Below are 18,366 nucleotides of genomic sequence, written 5' to 3' on the forward strand. Positions count from 1 at the left end.
CTCTCTCTATGTCTATCATGAATAAATAAATAAATAAATCTTTAAAAAAAAAAAAAAAGGGCAGGGATGATGTCCAATTGTGTCTTTTATTATTTTGTTTTGAGAAAGAGAGAGCAAGGGGCACCTGGGTGGCTCAGTTGCTTTAGGTTCAGGTCACGATCCCAGGGTCCTGAGATCCAGTCGGGCGCCGGGCTCCCTGCTGTGTGGGGAGCCTGCTTCTCCCTCTCCCTCTGCCTGCTGCTCTTCCTGCTTGTGTGCTCTCTCTCTCTCTCTCTCTCTCTCTCTCTCTCTCTCTCTCATTCTCTGTCAAATAAATAAATAAAATCTTAAAGAGAGAGAGGGAGAGCGAGAGAGAGAGAATGAGCAGGGGTGGGAGGCAAGGGGCAGAGGGAGAGGAAGAGAATCTTAAGCAGATTCCGTGCTGAGGAAGGAGCCCAAAGAAGGCCTGATCTCACAACCCTGAGATCATGACCTGAGTCAAAATCAAGAGTCTGATGCTCAACTGATTAAGCCATCCAGGAGCCCCCACCACCACCTCTTTTAAAAATAGCCTCCACACTCAATGTGGAGCCCAACACAGGGCTTGAACTTACAACCCTGAGATCATCAAGACCTGAGCTGAGATCATGAGATGAACCCTTAACTGAGTGAGCCACCCAGGTGCCCCTAGTTGTGTCTCTATTGTCAGTGCCTTGAATAGGGCTTGGAGCACAGTGGACATTCAGCATATATTTGTTGAATGAATAAAGGAGGAGTTCAAGGCCTCAGGATTTACAATGATATATGTATGCTTTATTTCACTGTGCTTTCTAGAAATACTTTTGCACATTCCAGTGGAATAGTATTGCATAAAGTCTTGAACAGCCCTCCTTAGTGGCCAGCTGAAGCTTATTAAATTGTCCCCCAGCAGGGTCCCATCTCCTCTCCCTTTGTTCCCTAGACACAGAGTACTTTCTCTGTGAAGCCTTAGGAGTAAGAAGTTTTCACAGACCATTAAAGGAACATCTTTGCAACCTGCCTAGAGAGTCGTAAAGTTTAGTTATTTCTGAGAAAGTGGCATAAAATCCAGTAAAATGGCAAGGCTTTGTGCAAGTAGTTTCACATAGATCCTGAGGTTCCTTAAGACAGGAACAAGTGCACAGGCTAAAGAAAGCTATCTTATCATGGAAAGTAAACCCAGCCAAAACCGAAGCCTTTCAGGGGCCTACAAACAGCTGGTTCTCTATTTCTGGCTCGAGCTTTGTAATGCCAGAGACAGGATGAGTTCACTGCCTGGAATCTCTTTATGTTATTTATTTCCTTTTAAAGAAAATAGTCACTTTGAAGGTAGTCCAAAAGCACAGCACTAGGACCATTACTGATTACACAGTTCAATTCAATTAGCATTTGCTAAATGCCTTCTCTGTGCCAGGCATTAAAGAACTCAAAGATGAGTAAGACAAGCTCCTTGCTACTGGATATCTTAGTATCCAGTAGGGGAAAAATCAAACCCTCTCAATCAACAGCCTTGCCCATACAGCCCCATCCTGACCCAGGAAGCACCATCTCTCCCGAGGTATATGACAGCATCCTCACTTGCCTCTGCCTCCACTCTATAGAGTTCTGATCCATTCTTCAGAGGGGACATTTTTCAAAAGGCAGATGTAAATCATCTTTTCCCCTGTACACAGGCAACAATCAGGCCCCTGACGGCCTGCTGGTAAGGCAAGCATCAGATCAGAAGCTCCCATATCAAGCCAGGCTCTCTGTGAGGCCACATCCTCAGTGGGCAAGCCAGAAGAAAACCTACCTTGTCTTGTGTGTTGGCGCAGGGAAGGAGAGAAGAGCCCCCCCTTGGAATGCCTAACCAAACACATGCAAGTCTGGAGTCAGAATTTATACTATGCCCATAATCTTAAAAGCCTAACACCAAAAATTTAGTTTTCAGCATTCTAGGTGAGTAGAGCCCTCTGAGCCATGGGCAAAAGATGAAAATCCTCACTTTAAACTCAACTCTCAGAGAATTACCAGAGATTAAAGTTCCAAAGAACATAAGCCTCACTGTCAAGAAAAAAAGGTCTAGAAATATCTCAATCAGAATCCCAGAAAGAGAGATGTAAAACAATGGGTTAGAGACAATATTGAAAGAGAAAACAGATGAGAATTTTCTAGAATTGATAAAAGATACTAAACCTCAGAGACAAGAGTCCCAACAAATCTCAAGCAGAATAAATAGAAAGAAACCCTCACCCAGAAAATCATAATGACACAGAAGACATGAAGATAAGGAGAAGATTTAAAAAGCAGCCAGAAGGAAAAAGACACTTCATCAGCAAAAAGAGAATAGTCAACTGAGAACTGACCTCTCGATAGCAAAAATAGGAGTAAATGGTCGCATATTCTCAAAGTGCTGAGATCACATAACTATCTACTTAGTACTATATGTGCAGCAGCCCAATCTTTCAAGAATAAAGGCAAAAGGAAGGTAATCTTGCACAAACAGAAACTGATTGAGTTTATTACAAAGAGCCCCTCACCAAAGGAACGTCTAAAAGATTACTTCCAGGAGAAAGAAAATGATCCCAGAAGAAAGGTCTGAGTTGTAAAGTGGAATAATAAACAAGCAAATGGTAAACGTGGGTGAATCTAAAATACATCAAGGCTTTATAGAAACGAATAATAAGGTTCAAAAAAAGGATAAAGTAAGAGAGAACTAAAATACTGGACAACAAAAGCATGTAAGTCAGGAAGGATGCAACCAAAACAAAATATCCTAAGATACTTATGTTGTTAAGAGGAGAGTAAAGATACTAACTTTGGACGTTGTGAAATTATACACATATTAAATTTTTAGGGTAACCACTAGAAGAATAAAAATAGGATGCATAACTTCTAGACTAGTATGAGGGAAATGGGAAAAGGAAAAGTCAATTAAAAATATATGAAATCCATAATCATAAAGGGAAACACTAATATAACTCTTCAATGGTCAGACAAAAATATCAGGGCTATGACATTTGTCTAATGCAGTCACAAGCTAATCTAATATACATATGTAAAATACTGCATTCAATAGCTAGAGAATACACATTCTTTTAAAAAACAAATAGAAATTGACTATGTATTAGGCCATAGATCCAAAAATTGGAAAACAGAAAAAAGCAAGAGAGAAAACAAGAGAAAGAGAGGAAAGAAAGAAGATCCTTTAATCACAATGCTATTAAGATAGAAATTAATAACAAAAAGAGAAGCAGAAATAATCTCACATGTTTAGAAACTCTTAAAAAAAAACCCATAAAGCTGGGGGAGGTGGGTGGAATACAAGGTAACTTGGTGATGAGCACTAAGGAAGGCACTTGATGGTCATCAGCACTTGATGGGATGGGATGGGGTGTTATACTATATGTTGGCAAATAGAATTTTTTTAAAAAAAATTTTTAAAAGAAAAAGGGAGAGTGATGGCTGGAACACAGGAAAAAAAATAAAGAATAAAAATCAAATCAAAACAAAACAAAAAACCACAAAGCTAAATAACTCATGGGCCAAAGAAAAAAAAATCTTCATGAAAATGTAAAATACATAGAACTAAAAGGTGATTTTAAAAAATACTACACAGCAAGACTGTGGGTGCAGCCAAAGCAGTACTTAGAGTCAAGTTTGTAGGTTTTTGTTTTTTTTTTTAAAGTAAACTCTATGTACAACATGGCACTTGAACTCATGCCCCCAAGAATCCCATGCTCTACTGACTGAGCCAGCTAGGTGCCCCAAGCCTGTAGTCCTGAATGTTTTATTAGAAAAGATGACAGGTTAAGCATCCTAATCAATGTCAGATATAGGACAACATGATAAGCCTTAAAAGTAGAAGAAAAGATATCGTAAAGAGCAGAAAGCCATGAAATAGGAAACAAAAATAGAATGGAGATGATCAATAAACCAAAATTTGCTTCTCTGGAAGAATTAATCAAACTGAGATCTGTATAATGTACTATAAGTGACTAAGCAAGGGTACTTAGCCAGCCTGGGGTGGGTGGAAGTGGGGGGGTCAGGAAGACTTATGGAAGAGAGGAGGCATGAGCTGATCCTTGAAGGATGTATAAGAGTAGCCAAAGAAAGGAAGGGAACATTCTAAGGAAAAGCAAAAACATGACTAAGGTAAAGAGAAATGGCACAGCATGAAGGGAGGGCAGTGTTAGTAGTGGGTAAAGTTCAAGGCATGGAATATGTGAAGTCTAGAGAAGCTTAAGGCCCAGATATTAATAAAAAAATATTCAACCAAGCCTTTATTGTATACCCAATGTCATGGGCTAAATACATGATTATATTTTTTTATGCTGGCAACAAACAACTCCATGAAGTTTAATTGTATCACGCCCATTCTTTAAGTAAAGAATCTCAATCAGAATCCCAGAAAATGAGATGCAAAACAATGGGTTAGAGACAATATTGAAAGAGAAAACAGATGAGAAGAAACTGAGGTTCGGAGCAAAATTTCCCCACGGTTACATAGTGAGTTATTTCAAATCCATATCTGTGTGGTTCCAAAGTCCATGCTACACTGCATCTCAGGTCACAGAAGCCTTCATATGGACCTTTTATAAGGAGCCTGAACTGTATTCTTGGGGCAAATATTCTAATTTACCCCACAAGAAACAAAAATACAACTTAATCTTACACTGAAAGTTTGGAATGGTGTTACAGCTGCCACTATTCTATGCCACCAGGACAGAGTCCCTTTCATACAGGTGTCCAAAAAGCTGATTGATGTACAGTAAAAAGCAATATTGCAAAGCAGAATGACAACAGGAAGCACTGGCCTGATGTGTGTTCCTGAAACATGCTTACAGTTACTACCTGGGAGGGTACCTGGGTAGCTCAGTCAGTTAAGCATCTGCCTTCAGCTCAGGTCATAATCCTGGCATGAACCGTGCATTGGGCTCCCTGCTCAGTGGAGAGGGGAGCTTCTCTGCTTCTCTCTCTGCTCCTCCCCCAGCTTGTGCTCTCTCATTCTCTCTCACTCTTTCTCTCAAGTAAGTAAATAAAATCTTGAAGAAAAAAAAAGGCAATTATTACCCAGGAGGCAAGTACTGTTCAATGACGAGAACTAGATAAGCATCTTTTTTTCAACATCTTTATTGAAATACAATTCACATACGACACAATGCTCCCATTTAAAGTATACAGTTCAACAGTTTTTGGCATAGTCATGGAGTTGTGCAACCATCACAACCTATTTTAAGACATTTTCATCACTCCAAAGAGAAATCCTGTACTAGCAGTAATTCCCAACTTCACCACCAAAAGCCTCCCACAGCCCTAGGCAACCACTACTGTACTTTATATAGATTTCTCTATTCTGAACATTCCATATAAATGCAATCACATAATGTGCGGTCTCTGTGATTGGCTCCTTTCGTGTAAGATGTTTCCATTTTTTAAAATATTTTTTTAAATTTTATTTATTTATTTGGGGGAGAGAGAGAGAGAGAACACAAGCAGAAGGCAGGGAGAAGGAGAAGCAGACTCCCTGTAAGCAGGGAGCTTGATCCCAGGATCCTGGGATCGCGACCTGAGCCGAAGGCAGACACTTCACCAACTGAGCCACCCAGATGCCCCCCACGTAAGATGTTTTCAAGGCTCATCCACGTTGTGGCGGGTATCAGTGCATTCCTTCTTAGGCCAAATAATATTGCACTGCATGGATATACCACATTTTGTTTGCCCGTCAGCTCATGGACATTTGGTTGTTTCCATTTTTTGCCTATTGTGAATAATGCTACTATGAACATTAGCATACATGTTTCTTAGTGAACATCTGTGTTCATTTCTCTTGGGTATATACCTAGGAGTAAACTCCTTGGATGTAGTCATTCCATGTTTAACACTTTGAGGACCTGCCAAACCGTTTCTCAAACGACTGTACCATTTTACATTCCCACCAAGAGTATATAAGGGCTCTAATTACTCCACATCCTCACCAACATTTCTGAATTTGTTTTTTTTTAAACATCCTAGCGGGGATCCCTGGGTGGCACAGCGGTTTAGCGCCTGCCTTTGGCCCAGGGCGCGATCCTGGAGACCCGGGATTGAATCCCACGTCGGGCTCCCGGTGCAGGGAGCCTGCTTCTCCCTCTGTGTCTCTGCCTCTCTCTCTATGTGTGACTATCATAAATAATAATTTAAAAAATTAAAAATAAATAAACATCTTAGCGGGTACAAAGTGGTATTTCATCGTGATTTTGATTTTCATTCCCCTATTGGCTAATGATGGCATGTAACATTTTAATACCTTTAATGTGTCCCTTTTTTTTTTTCTTACCAGAGATATTCTGACAAAACCTAAGAAATAAAGAAATAACCTATTGAAACTTTCCTCCATTTCATTACCCAATTGTATGTAAAATGCCTAAACCTTAGCTCTGGGGAAGGAGATCCAGGAGCTAGATGTGGGGAGAGGGTCAAGGGTAGAAAATCAAGCATGTCCACTGAGTATGTTATTTGAAAATTTAAAAGTGGCTTTCATTTTGATGTGGCTATAGATGTGATAGCTGCACAAAAACAGCCCTATCAAAATGCCCTGCTCTGAACTAGGAATAATTATCAAAACTAGATTTGGTGAAGATGGGAAAGATTCACTTAGTTTACTCTCTTCTCCAATATTTGTTATTACATCTTTCAAAAGCAAGTACTTCTAGGAACTCTCATATACTGTTGAGTAGAAACCGCTACAATTCTTGAAAGCAAATCAGTGTATCTTTCAGAAGCCTGAAAATATACATGTCCTTTCACCCAAATATTTCATTTCTGCAAAGTTTAAGATAACTTAAAATGTAGGGGAAAAGGACTCCAGAAAATTTTTTCACAGAGGAATCAATCTAAACATTTAATAACATGAAAATAAATAAATAAATTTCACTGAATGAGTTTTATTTATTTATTTATTTATTTATTTATTTATTTATTTATTTATTATTGGAGCTCGATTTGCCAACATATAGCGTAACACCCAGTGCTCATTCCGTCACGTGCCCCCCTCAGTGCCCGTCTCCCAGTCACCTCATCCCCCTGCCCACCTCCCCTTCTACTAGCCCTTGTTCATTTCCCAGAGTTAGGAGTCTCTCGTGTTCTGTCACCCTCTCTGGTATTTCCCACTCATTTTCTCTCCTTTCCCCTTTAATCCCTTTCACTACTTTTTATATTCCCCAAATGAATGAAACCATATAATGTTTGTTCTTCTCCAACTGACTTGAGATTTCTTTTAAACAATTAAGATGACATTTCCAGGGCAGCCCAGGTGGCTCAGCAGTTTAGCGCCGCCTTCAGCGGAGGGCGTGATCCTGGAGACCGGGGATCAAGTCCCACATCGGGCTCCCTGCATGGAGCCTGCTTCTCCCTCTGCCTGTGTCTCTGCCTCTCTCCCTCCCTCTCTCTCTCTCTCATGAATAAATAAAATCTTTAATAAAAAAAAAAAAAACAAACCCACCTAGCTCCATAGAAATGTAAGACCCGGGATCCCTGGGTGGCGCAGCGGTTTGACGCCTGCCTTTGGCCCAGGGCGCGATCCTGGAGACCCAGGATCGAATCCCACGTCGGGCTCCCGGTGCATGGAGCCTGCTTCTCCCTCCGCCTGTGTCTCTGCCTCTCTCTCTCTCTCTCTGTGACTATCATAAAAAAAAAAAAAAAAAAAAAAAAAAAAAAAATTAAAAAAAAAAAAAAAAAGAAATGTAAGACCCTAAGGTTCTCCATACAGCCTGTTAATCCATTAGAAGTTTAATGGCACCTGAAGATAGAATTGTGCGTGCTTTCTACCCTTTTGAGCGAACATGTCAGCAATAAGTAAAGACTGCTTTTAGTGACTAGGAAGGAAAAAATTTTCAATTATTATAAGGTAGATTATGCAAGGCAAATGGTTATCTATTAAATGTTTAAATAATCAACAGGGGAAAGGCTTACAATGCATAGGAGACACAAAAGTAATTATCCATAATATAAACCAATAAAAAAAAAAACATTAACAGAAGCAAAATATAAACAAGAGATAAATGAACAAAGAATATATTGAGGCATTCCACAGATGAAGTAGTACAAAGGACTGGTAAGCATACAGAAAGCCCAACCTTACTGACAAGCAGAGAGATGTAAATCAAAAGGACACATTTTTACCTTCAGTTGGGCAAAGATTTAGAGCATTAATAGAAGATAGCATCATTGCAAAGGAGGTGAGAAGACAGGCATTCTCAACATTGCTGGTGGCATTTGATAGTAACCACCAAAACACAAAGTGACAACCCTCTGACCCAACAATTCCTAGGAATTTATCCTAAGAAGTATTTGTACAAATAAACAATGTCTGAACAACAATATCCTGTGCCTTTCTTTGTAATTGCAAGGAATAAGTGTGGAAGCAATATCCATCAATAAATTTCATGATGGTATATCCATAAAGTGGACTATTGAATTGTTACTAACATGAAATGAACCTATATTTATTAACAGAGAAAGATATCCAGGCTAAAAAAGCAGTTGACAAACACTGTACATATTGTTTAACTGCAGCATTGAAAAGAACGTATGTTTGTATTTATATACTACATGTGTATCTCTTGCATCTCTACATATGATTGATATTATGATATGGTGGTCATTAGCGCTGTTCACTGGATACTCTGATTATCCTCTATTATACCCTCATGGTAGGACCGCACACCCTCAGCTCCGTGAAGTCAGCCATGCCATGTAACACTTTGGTGAAGGAAATGTGAGCACAGTCACTTCTGGGCAGAAGTCTTAAAAGTCAGAGTGCACAATTTGCAGTCCCTTCCCCTCAGTGACTCAATGAAGCAGGTGTTGAGCTGGAAGCATGAGTCTCTGAATAACCAAAATGATGAGAGCTTCCCCACCTCCCCCCTCCACCAATCTGCATTGAATACCTGAGTATGAGCAAGAAATAAGCTTTTGTTATTATTAAGTCATTGATATATTATGGTTGCTTGTTACTACAGCACAATTTAGTTATCCTGATAAATGCAGGAATAGGAGAAGAATCTGGACAGATACATACCAAACATTAACAGTGGTGTTGCCTCTTAAGGAGAAGAGTTAGAAGGGAAGGGGATGGGGTGAGGGAGCAGGGGCCTAGGAGGTTATTTTACACACCTGGGAGCTGTATACGTTTTTTATGAGCACATATTATTTTTGGAAATTGAACAAATTTATTTATAAATAGTCTAAGATGTCTAGAAAATTTACCATTGTTGCTTTTTTATATTCCAGTAAAACACAGTTCTGACACAAAGAGAAATAAAATCTCCCTATGAGCATAAAGAACAAAATAGGAAAACTGTCCTTCATAAGAATTCTAGGCAGATGGACAGAAGGGCATTTTGGAAAAGTGACATTCTACTGAATAGGGATGATGGGCACAGGACAAAAACTGCCCTATTCTTCCAGCTCCATGAAGGATGAGGACATTTTATTCAGATGACAGAGAAGCAGATGGGGATAGAGAAAGAGTCGTCAGAACTGCCTGCTAGGACTTACAAAGGCATTTATAAAAATCACTAGATAATGGTCCAAACACATCCAGGGAAACAAACACACATAAAAATGGCAGCCGTTACAACAAGGCACCACTTGATGTGACGTGAGAGAGATATTAGTCCATCTGGGATAGAGAAACATGATTACTGTTCTCACTAGCAAAACAATAATCTTTGCAGAAGAATCTGAGGAACATAGCCTGGCTGCAAGGGAGCAGCAACTGCAAGGAAGGGAGGAGTTCAAAACTAATGAAAGGACAAGTAATGTTATTTGCCTGTTCATGCCACCAAGCTTCTTTTATAAAACTTAATTAAGATGTCACAGAAATTCACTGGAGGGAAAGCCTAACAGGTATTCCTACTGTAAACACAGGCATTTTAAAGATTTTCTGATTTAACCCTCATAACAACCCTGCCAAGTATTCTGTGCTCATTCCTCGAGATGAGAAACCTTCAGCTCAGAGAGGTAAAGCAAGTTGCCCAGGGTCACAGAGCCAATATCCAAACCCATGTCTGGCTATGGTCTTTCCAGAGTCAGTGGGGAGGGCTGTAGGGATGATGGCAGAGAACAGAGAATTCAGCCCAGGAAATCCCTAACTCTTCCACACAGTTAATGGGTATAATCACACACACAACCTCAGCCCTCCCTGTGAACTCAAATATCTAAAATAAGCTCTCCATGGTGATATATTTGATAATTAATACACCGAAGCATGAGGTAGGCACCAGGTTCAAAATGGAGGCTTTAAATTTTTCAATTAAATTCACAAAACCTTAGAAGTATAATTGGTTTAAAAAGTTTAAGTCCGTGCTACTTTAAAATTTTTAAACTTAAGACTACACCACGTTGACATTCATTTAAAATGTAACTGTCCCCACCTGATGGGATGAGCACTGGGTGTTATACTATATGTTGGCAAATTGAATTTAAATTTTTAAAAAAGTGATAGAAAATGTAACTGTCCCTTTTCCACAGAGAGGATGTGTGTTTTTGCTCTCTGCGCTATCCCAAGAGTCCAAATATAGTCTGGCACAGAATAGGTCTCAGTATGTCTGTGAAATGGTTCCGCTGAGCTGGCCATAGATGTTCTGGTTAACCAGTAACCTACATACACAGACTAAATTCTATAACAGTTTTTCTTTTCTAGTTTTTAAAAAGTAGATCAAAAAACCAGTGTCTGTACTTGCTCAAAGGAAGAGAAATGGCTAACATTTACTAAATACTGAAAGTATGTCAGGCATTGGGTTAAGGCAATTTAGATACATTCCCTTATTTTATCTCACAAAAATTCTGCAAGGTAGGTGTCACTTACCCGTTGTTACAGGTCAAGAAATTGAGGCTCAGATTATGTATTTAGTACATGATCAGTTCAGTCACACAAGTCATTAGTAGCAAGGATTTTAACTCAACTGTCTGAATCCAGAGTTCATGCTAGCTCCAAGACACAACACTTCCCCTCTAGAGAAAGCACTTAAAGAGTGAGCAATTACTATTATAATATGTCCTTTTCAAACAATAGATTTAAAAGAAAATGAGAATGTATTATTGAATTTTTACATTCAACTTCTGCTGATACAAAATCAGAATCCAGGATGCTACCGAAATTGAGGCTATTTACAGTAGAAGGTATGTTTACATAACATGGGAAACAGCTCTAGCAATTATCAGCTGAAAAACCAAAATTTTAATTTGTACTGGCCTTTGAACTTGAGTATGAGCCCCTGGAACTTGTTGATTTTTTAAAGGCCTGTTTAAGGCGTTCATGTGGATTTGTGAAGCTATCGCACATACCACACCATTCAAACAACAGAGGTAGTGAATTGTAATTTTAATGGTATGACAAGCTCAACTGGCAAAGGAAAAATTCTGGTGGACTAGACATTAAAATAACATGTCTGTTGAAAGGAGAGCATTTGATGGAGTAGGATATAAACCATCCTTACATACAATGCTGCATGCAAAAAATGGAACATAAGTTGTAATAACTATCATTGAAATGAGAAAGGGAGGCAAGATTAAACCGTCCAACTTTTCACTTTATACTTCATCTTCTTCCAGAAGGAATGATACAGCGATTCATACAGCAGGATCACATTCCAGAGAGGAGCAAGGCAACTCAGCTAGGCAAATGGCACCCAAATTACTTCTCCTCTGTGAGCAGCAACAAGATAGGATTTGGAAGGTGCAGGCACCAAATGCTCCCTCTGCCAGGCAAGATATATATTTCCATGTGCTTTATTTTAAGTCCTATTTGCAATATCGCTCTCCTGGTTCTGAGTGACTCTGCCATTTGAGAGTTATGCATCAAACAAATGCGAGGGTTAACCAGTGGAGAACTATAAAACACCCCAGCAAGTAAGTTTTGGAACAAGAAAGACCACTGTTTGAGCCCTGACTCTCTCTCTCTTGCTGTGCCCACCTCAGTTTCTTCTGCATTATCTGGGACTAATGATAATCAAGCAACTCCTGGCAGGGTAGATTTTAACAAAGGATTTGTAAGGAAAACAGTGTGTAGGACTGTACACTGATTCTAAGCACAGGCCCTGGATGGCTCTGCCACTTGTTACCTGTGGCTGTGGGCTAGCCCTGTACCAACCTCTCCTTAAGCCTCAATTTCCTCATCTGTAATTTGGAAATGAGAGGAGGATCTACTTTGGGGGTTGCTGTGGGGATTAAATAAAATAATCCATAGTAAATGTCTGATATAATATTTAATGAACATAAACCTCTCAGTGCAACGCCTAGCACATAACAGATATTTAATAAACAGTAACTAATACTACATAAATTTTAAATAGAACCATATAATAAATGTATACATATTCTAAAGAAGGCTGGATAAACTTCAGAAAACAACCCATGTTTCAGAGTCTCTGAAACAAAGAGTTTACACTGTAACAGATCTTGGGACAGGGACTTATGCAAGCTATTACCAACAAAGGTCCTTCTATTGAATCTCTCCGCGCCTACATTCATGTCAGCTAGCTGGTGTCCATGGCACCACCGTGCACATATACACAACCTACGTCTCCAAGGAAGGCAGCTCATAACAAGAGTGGCATCTACTCTCCTTGGTATCTTTTCCCTAAGGTTTCTTTACTAATGGTGTCAAAACTGCAAAAGAATACACAGGGGGCAGGGAAAGAGTCTCACACAATTGGAAGAAGACCATACAATTCCATAAATATTTATTGAGCATCTACTATGAGCCAGGAATCATCTCTTTCATGTCATAACTTCAGTAGTGACTCCATAAACCTGATTTTGCTATTCTAAAATAAACTTTTGTCATATCTATTAAGTTTACAGAGCCATCATTTACAGAATTTTCCTTTGCAAGGCAAATTCATTATCATGAACATGACTGGATTAGACCTGACCAGAGTGGATATAACTGAAAACCGAATCATCAGGGAGTTGGCGTGGTACACCTGGGGCTGAGAGAGTGGGCAAGCAAAGCTGAGTCTATATATGGCAAGATTCTGTAATCATATTCAGGCAGAAGCACAAGTTTCTTGGCATGGCCTCCAACATCCTCCATGATCTGGCTCCTTCTCCATCTCTCCCCACTCTCCCACATGCTCCCTGTCATCCCATTCTGCATGTAAAATCTGTCCCATACTCCCTGCCTTTGTTCCAACTCTGTGAGGAATGGCCTTTACCTATTCAACTCCCAGACTGGCCTGCATGTCTGTCTTTCACACTGGAAGTTGCTGGAGGACAAGGAGTGAATCCCATTCACATCTGTATCTGTAACTCCAACCTGGGGTCTGCAGATAGAGATCCATTAGGAAACAGTCAGAAGAGTCCAGAACTGAAGGCTGGTTTCAAATGGAGCTCTGTTTCAAATGCTAGCTTGGCCATTTATCAGCCGTATGACCCTTGGATAAGTTAACCTCTGCGTGCTTCAATTTACTCTTTCATAAAATGGAGACAGGAGGCATTTTACTGAGTTGTTGGGGAAATCAAATCACTGTAAATACATGAAGCACTCAGAAGAGTACCTGGCACAGGATAGGAGTTATGTAAGAATTCATCATATTTGCTGATATTTCATAAACATTGCTGTTAAATGTATGTGTAATAAAGAAAAGTGAAGGAGGAAGGGAGACTGTGTCCCGTAGCTGAGCAAACATTGAGTTCACATGCTGGCTACATGCTGTCCTGCTAAATGGATCATGTGGTGTGGCCTCTCACTATGCACTCACAAAGGAAACACTGGGTTTTCACCCTGGTTGGTGTCCATGACCTTATTTCTTACCTGGGCTACCCGCCCACCCCTGCCAGAGCCAGCTAGCTGGGTACTCCCAAATCGTGCAGCAACAGCACAGCATGACATACCAGGGACACCGCTCAATCCCTGGTGTCCCAGCCCCCACTGGAGATGTTCCTGCTCCTAGAACATTGTGCTGAGCATTATAAATGATCTTGTCCAATATCTCTCCCTAACAGAAATACTGAGGTCTGGAGAGGTAGTGTCTGCACCTTCTTAGTACCTCCTTCATAAAGGTTACTTTGTCATGCAGTCAACTTTATAGTAGGTACCAAAAATAGCATCATCATAGTTTAAAGCTGGAAGGAACTCAAGGTTTACCTACTCTAGTACTTTTGAAACTACCTTTTAGGGTGTCAGGATGAACTGTGAGCTCTGTGGCAAGTATCTCATTCATTCATTTGGTGAATATTTATTGAACACCTATGGTGTAACCCAAGCCAAATACCACTCCTGCCCTCCCAGGAGGACCAGGTCCTCACAGACTCATAGCGAAGAGGAGTGGCATTAAGCACACAATCACACACCTAATAGTAAAGTCCTATGCTTGCGAGTGAATTTGCTTTAAAATATGCCAGAAAGAGTAAAACTCTTACTTACCTGTCAATATGCTTTCTGAGCAAGAAGAAAAAGGCAGAGTTGGGGCAGAGAGGGCAGTTACAGGTAGGGCCTGGAAACTACCCACTCCACTGGGTTCACCAGTGCCAGGGTCTTGTGTAGACTAACATTACTATTATGCGGCTACAGGAGAGCCTGGGAACCACTGAACTAACCCAACCGACCCTATTTGACAGACAGGTAAACGAAGAGGCCTAAAGAGTTTAACTCACTTGACAAACTAGCAGCGTCAATACATGGAAGAAATTTAAAATCTTTTAGTGGCTCACACAGTCTGCCAAAAACAAGTTCACATCCCACAGCATGGCCTCTGGTCTGAACCCTTCTCATTTCTCCAGCTTCCACCTCACTACTATCCTGCTGCCCACTGATATCCAGCCACTCTGAACTATATGCAAAGCCCCAAATGGACCTCTGCTATACCCCTACTATGCTCTCTACCAGATATCCAAAGTTGACTGAAGCCCCTAAATAACTCCCACTCCTTTCCAGCACTTAGAACTCAGCTTACAACTCTGTCCTCCAGGAAGCTCTTCTCGAGATGGCCTTCCTCTTCTCCCATAGCACTTACAGCTTTACACAGGGATAGGGAAACACTCATCACATAATGTATTCATCCATTCAACAAATATTTATTGAACACTTTCTACATGCCATGCATCTGAGGATACAGCAGCAAATAAAACAAAGCCCCTGCCCTCATGGAACTTACATTCTAATAAGGGAAACAGATAATAAACAAACAATACACAATACAGTATCAAGTAGAGTTTGGTGCTATAAAAAAAAATAAATAAAATAAAGAAGAGCAAGGGTTGGAGGAGGGATCACAAAGAAGGCTTCTCTGAGGAGGTGGCATTTGCTCAGAGATCAAAAGCAACAGAGCAAGCCATGCAAATAACTGGGAAAAGGACATTTTAGGAAGTAGCAACAAAGACCCTATAATCACTGCAATGACTTGTTTTACTTGTGTTTTATTCCTACAGAACTATTAAGGTCCTTGAGGGCAAAGGTTAAGCGTTTTTGATTCCCAGGGTCCAGCATCCAAAGCAAACACTCACAGACTGTGAGCATGAACCTGGCACGTATGCCTGCTGGTTTCTGAGACCCTCTGGTTCCACCTCCCAAGATCTAGGCAGCTTCATGTCTGTCTCTCCCACAGGGCTAAGCAAAGCACGGGCCCTCCTTGGGCCAGTCAGCCTCACCTGATTCTGCGGCTTGGTTTCAGTCCCTGGACTCTCTCTTCATTAGGACCACAGCACTGACGAGTTCTCCCTCATATCACTGGCCCAGATCTGGGACCCTGTCCAGAACTGGGAGCCCTCCCTCCAGGTTTCCTAGGCATGGATGTCCTCCTCTGAATCCCCCAAGGCCCAAGCTTGGGGACCCTGACGCCTGGAGTCAGACTTCCCCAGTGGCTAACCCCTACCTTCCTGGAAGTCTACCCTGCCTGACTCTTGACTTCTCCCCAAACTACATGACTCCTTCCCTTTGGGACATCAACCTTCTGACCTCATCAGCCCTTTCTGGGGCCATCTCTCCATGTGTTGCAACTTCATACGACCATTTCTGGATGTCTGCCACAGCCAAGGCACAGAGCTAAGTGCCTGAGTCTTCATGCTGCCTGCTGTAGATTCCCGTTCCCTCAGCAGACCATCTGAGGCTCAGTCTCCAGACCTGGCTGCCCTAAGTCACAATCTCACCACTCCTGGAACCCTGTAAAATAGCCTTAGAAGCTGAAAATAAAGTCAAACGGCTTTATCCAGTCAGCCGAGGACCCTGTGTGTCACACTGGTGCTTCATCCCAGCCCGCGCCAGGTCTAAGATGGGTTCAGGGATGAACAACCCATTCCCTCATCCACCTTGTCATCCACCGCTTCTTGGCGTGCGCTGTATGCCAAGCCCTAGAATATGAAATACAGCGCCTGCACCGAGGAGGACGGCGTGGTGGTGGTGGTGGTGGTGGTGGTGGTGGTGGTGGTGGTGATGGGCTAAGAGACGGGGGGCGGTAAGACTCGTCACGCTTAGGGCGCCCTTGCACTAGGCCACAATAAGCAGCGAGTCTGCTACCACTAACAAGCCTACGCGACCTCACGGAGAGGAAACAGACCTGAGAGGTGAAGCACCCGGCTCAGCCACGGGCTGGGGGCGGGCGCTGTGAGAGTGCAAGCCGGCCCGCCCCGGGGTGCGGCTGCTCCACCGCCCCACGGGGAGGGAACGTCAATGAAGGAGTGAGAGACGGCCCCGGGCCGCGAGGGCCGCGGGGGAGCACACACGTGAGCTCAGGCCCTCCACGCAGGCTAGTGCTGCTACCTGGCAGGTGCGCGCCGACCGCCAGGGCCAGGCGAAGGCGTGGCCGGCCCGGCCGGGGCGGGCTGGGAGCCCCTGGGAGGAGCGACTTCGGGGCTCGGCCGGGGGGCGGCGCACTCGGGGCGCGCGGCTCAGGGGGGGGCCGCAGCCCGCGCCGGCAGCTCCCGCCCTCCGAGGTCCGGGCGGCCGGGGGCCCCCTCGCTGTGCGCCGCGCCGGGCCGGGCCTCACCTCTTTCCACCTGAGCTGGCGGATGCTGATCTTCAGGGCGTCCAGGGAGGTCCTGGCCTTGGAGCTGTCCACGGTGACCGGCCGCGGGGAGCAGACCTCGTCCGCCGGGCTCCCCGAGCTCCGCCGGCAGCCGCGGCCCTTGCCCGGGGGCTCCCGGTGCAGGCGGAGGCCCCGCGCCCGAGCGGGCTGCGGCTGGGCCCGGGGCGCCGGGGGTGGCGGCCGCGGGACCCCGGGGGCGTCCCCCTCCTCCGCCACGCGGGGCCGCCCCCGGGCGCGCTCCGCCCGCGGCTCCTCGGGCGCCTCGCGCTCCGGCTCCCCGGCGGCGCCCGCGTCCACGCCCGCGTCCACGCCGACCCGCTCTGCCGGCGCCGCCGCTCGGGCCACGGCCCCCACGTCCGCCTCCCGCCCGGCCGCCGGCTCCCCGCCGGAGCTGCCCCGCCGCATGGCGCTCAGGGCCGCCGCCGCCGCCGCTCCGCCGCCCCGGCCCACGACCAAACCGCCGCCGCTGCCACGCGCTCCCCGCCCGAGCCCGTTGCCATGATCGCTCAGGCCTCGGTTGACAGGGGCGGCCGCCTCCGCGGGACGGGGCCCGGGGAGGGACAATCGCCGCCGGGAGCCGCGGCGACTTCCTAGGCGACGGCGCCCACGTGGCCAGGCCCGTCACAGAGGCGGCGGCGGCCATCTTGGAAGAGGGCGGAAAAAGCCGCGGGCGGCGGGGGAGGGGAGCCCGGGCTCTCCGGGGGCGCAGAACTGGGCGGGGCCGGAGGTGAGCGGGGAGCCCGAGGCTGCCGGCCCTTGTGGGCGCCTGCGCCCTGCGCCGGGGGACTGCGGAGGACAGACACCAAGACCTCCGCAGGGGGCTCACGTCCCGGCCCCGTCAGCGGCCGTGGGGACAAGTCCAGGCTGCACGAGCCCCCGCGAGGCGAGGCGGGGCGGGGCGGGGCGAGGCGCCTGCTGGGACGGCGGCGGGAGCCGGAGCCCCCTGCGCTGCCCTCGGACGGCCCCGGTGCGCGGACACGCCCTGCGCGGTCGTTCCCGGCCAAGTCGAGGGCATGAGCAACGATTTTCTTTTTTCTTTTCTTTTTTTTTTTTTTTGGTGGTAAAAGAGACACAGACTTTACCATTTTGACCTTCTTAGGTGTGCAGTTCAACGGAATCACGTGCATTCGCATCCTCGTGTGAAAACCATCCCAGCGTCCGGTCTGGAGCCCTTTTCATCTTCCCAGATGGACACTCCGCACCCCCTGACCCGTGACCCCCATCCGCCCTCCACCTGCTCCCTGCAACCACCGCTCCACTGTCCCTACGAACTGGACTCCGCCAGGGACCCCATTACGTGCAAGCGGATGGAACGACGTCTGTCCCTGTGCCCAGCTACTTCCACCAGCGAAGTGCCTTCACCATTCATCCTCGTGGTAGC

The 18,366-nt window shown here is 44.6% G+C and overlaps 1 protein-coding gene across 2 annotated transcripts in view; it reads right to left on the reverse strand.

The window, feature by feature from the left end:
* TTLL11 (tubulin tyrosine ligase like 11) overlaps positions 1-17,520 on the reverse strand; it is a 242,333-nt gene extending 224,813 nt beyond the window's left edge. For both annotated transcript variants that reach the window (XM_041725938.1, XM_041725937.1), the window contains exon 1: positions 16,947-17,520. In XM_041725938.1, coding sequence (XP_041581872.1) covers positions 16,947-17,390 — 444 coding nt within the window. In that variant the 5' untranslated portion in view covers positions 17,391-17,520. The remainder of the gene's footprint in view (positions 1-16,946) is intronic.
* Positions 17,521-18,366: the final 846 nt, after the last annotated feature.

Source organism: Vulpes lagopus, chromosome 12 (assembly GCF_018345385.1).
Source record: "Vulpes lagopus strain Blue_001 chromosome 12, ASM1834538v1, whole genome shotgun sequence".
NCBI lineage: Eukaryota > Metazoa > Chordata > Mammalia > Carnivora > Canidae > Vulpes > Vulpes lagopus.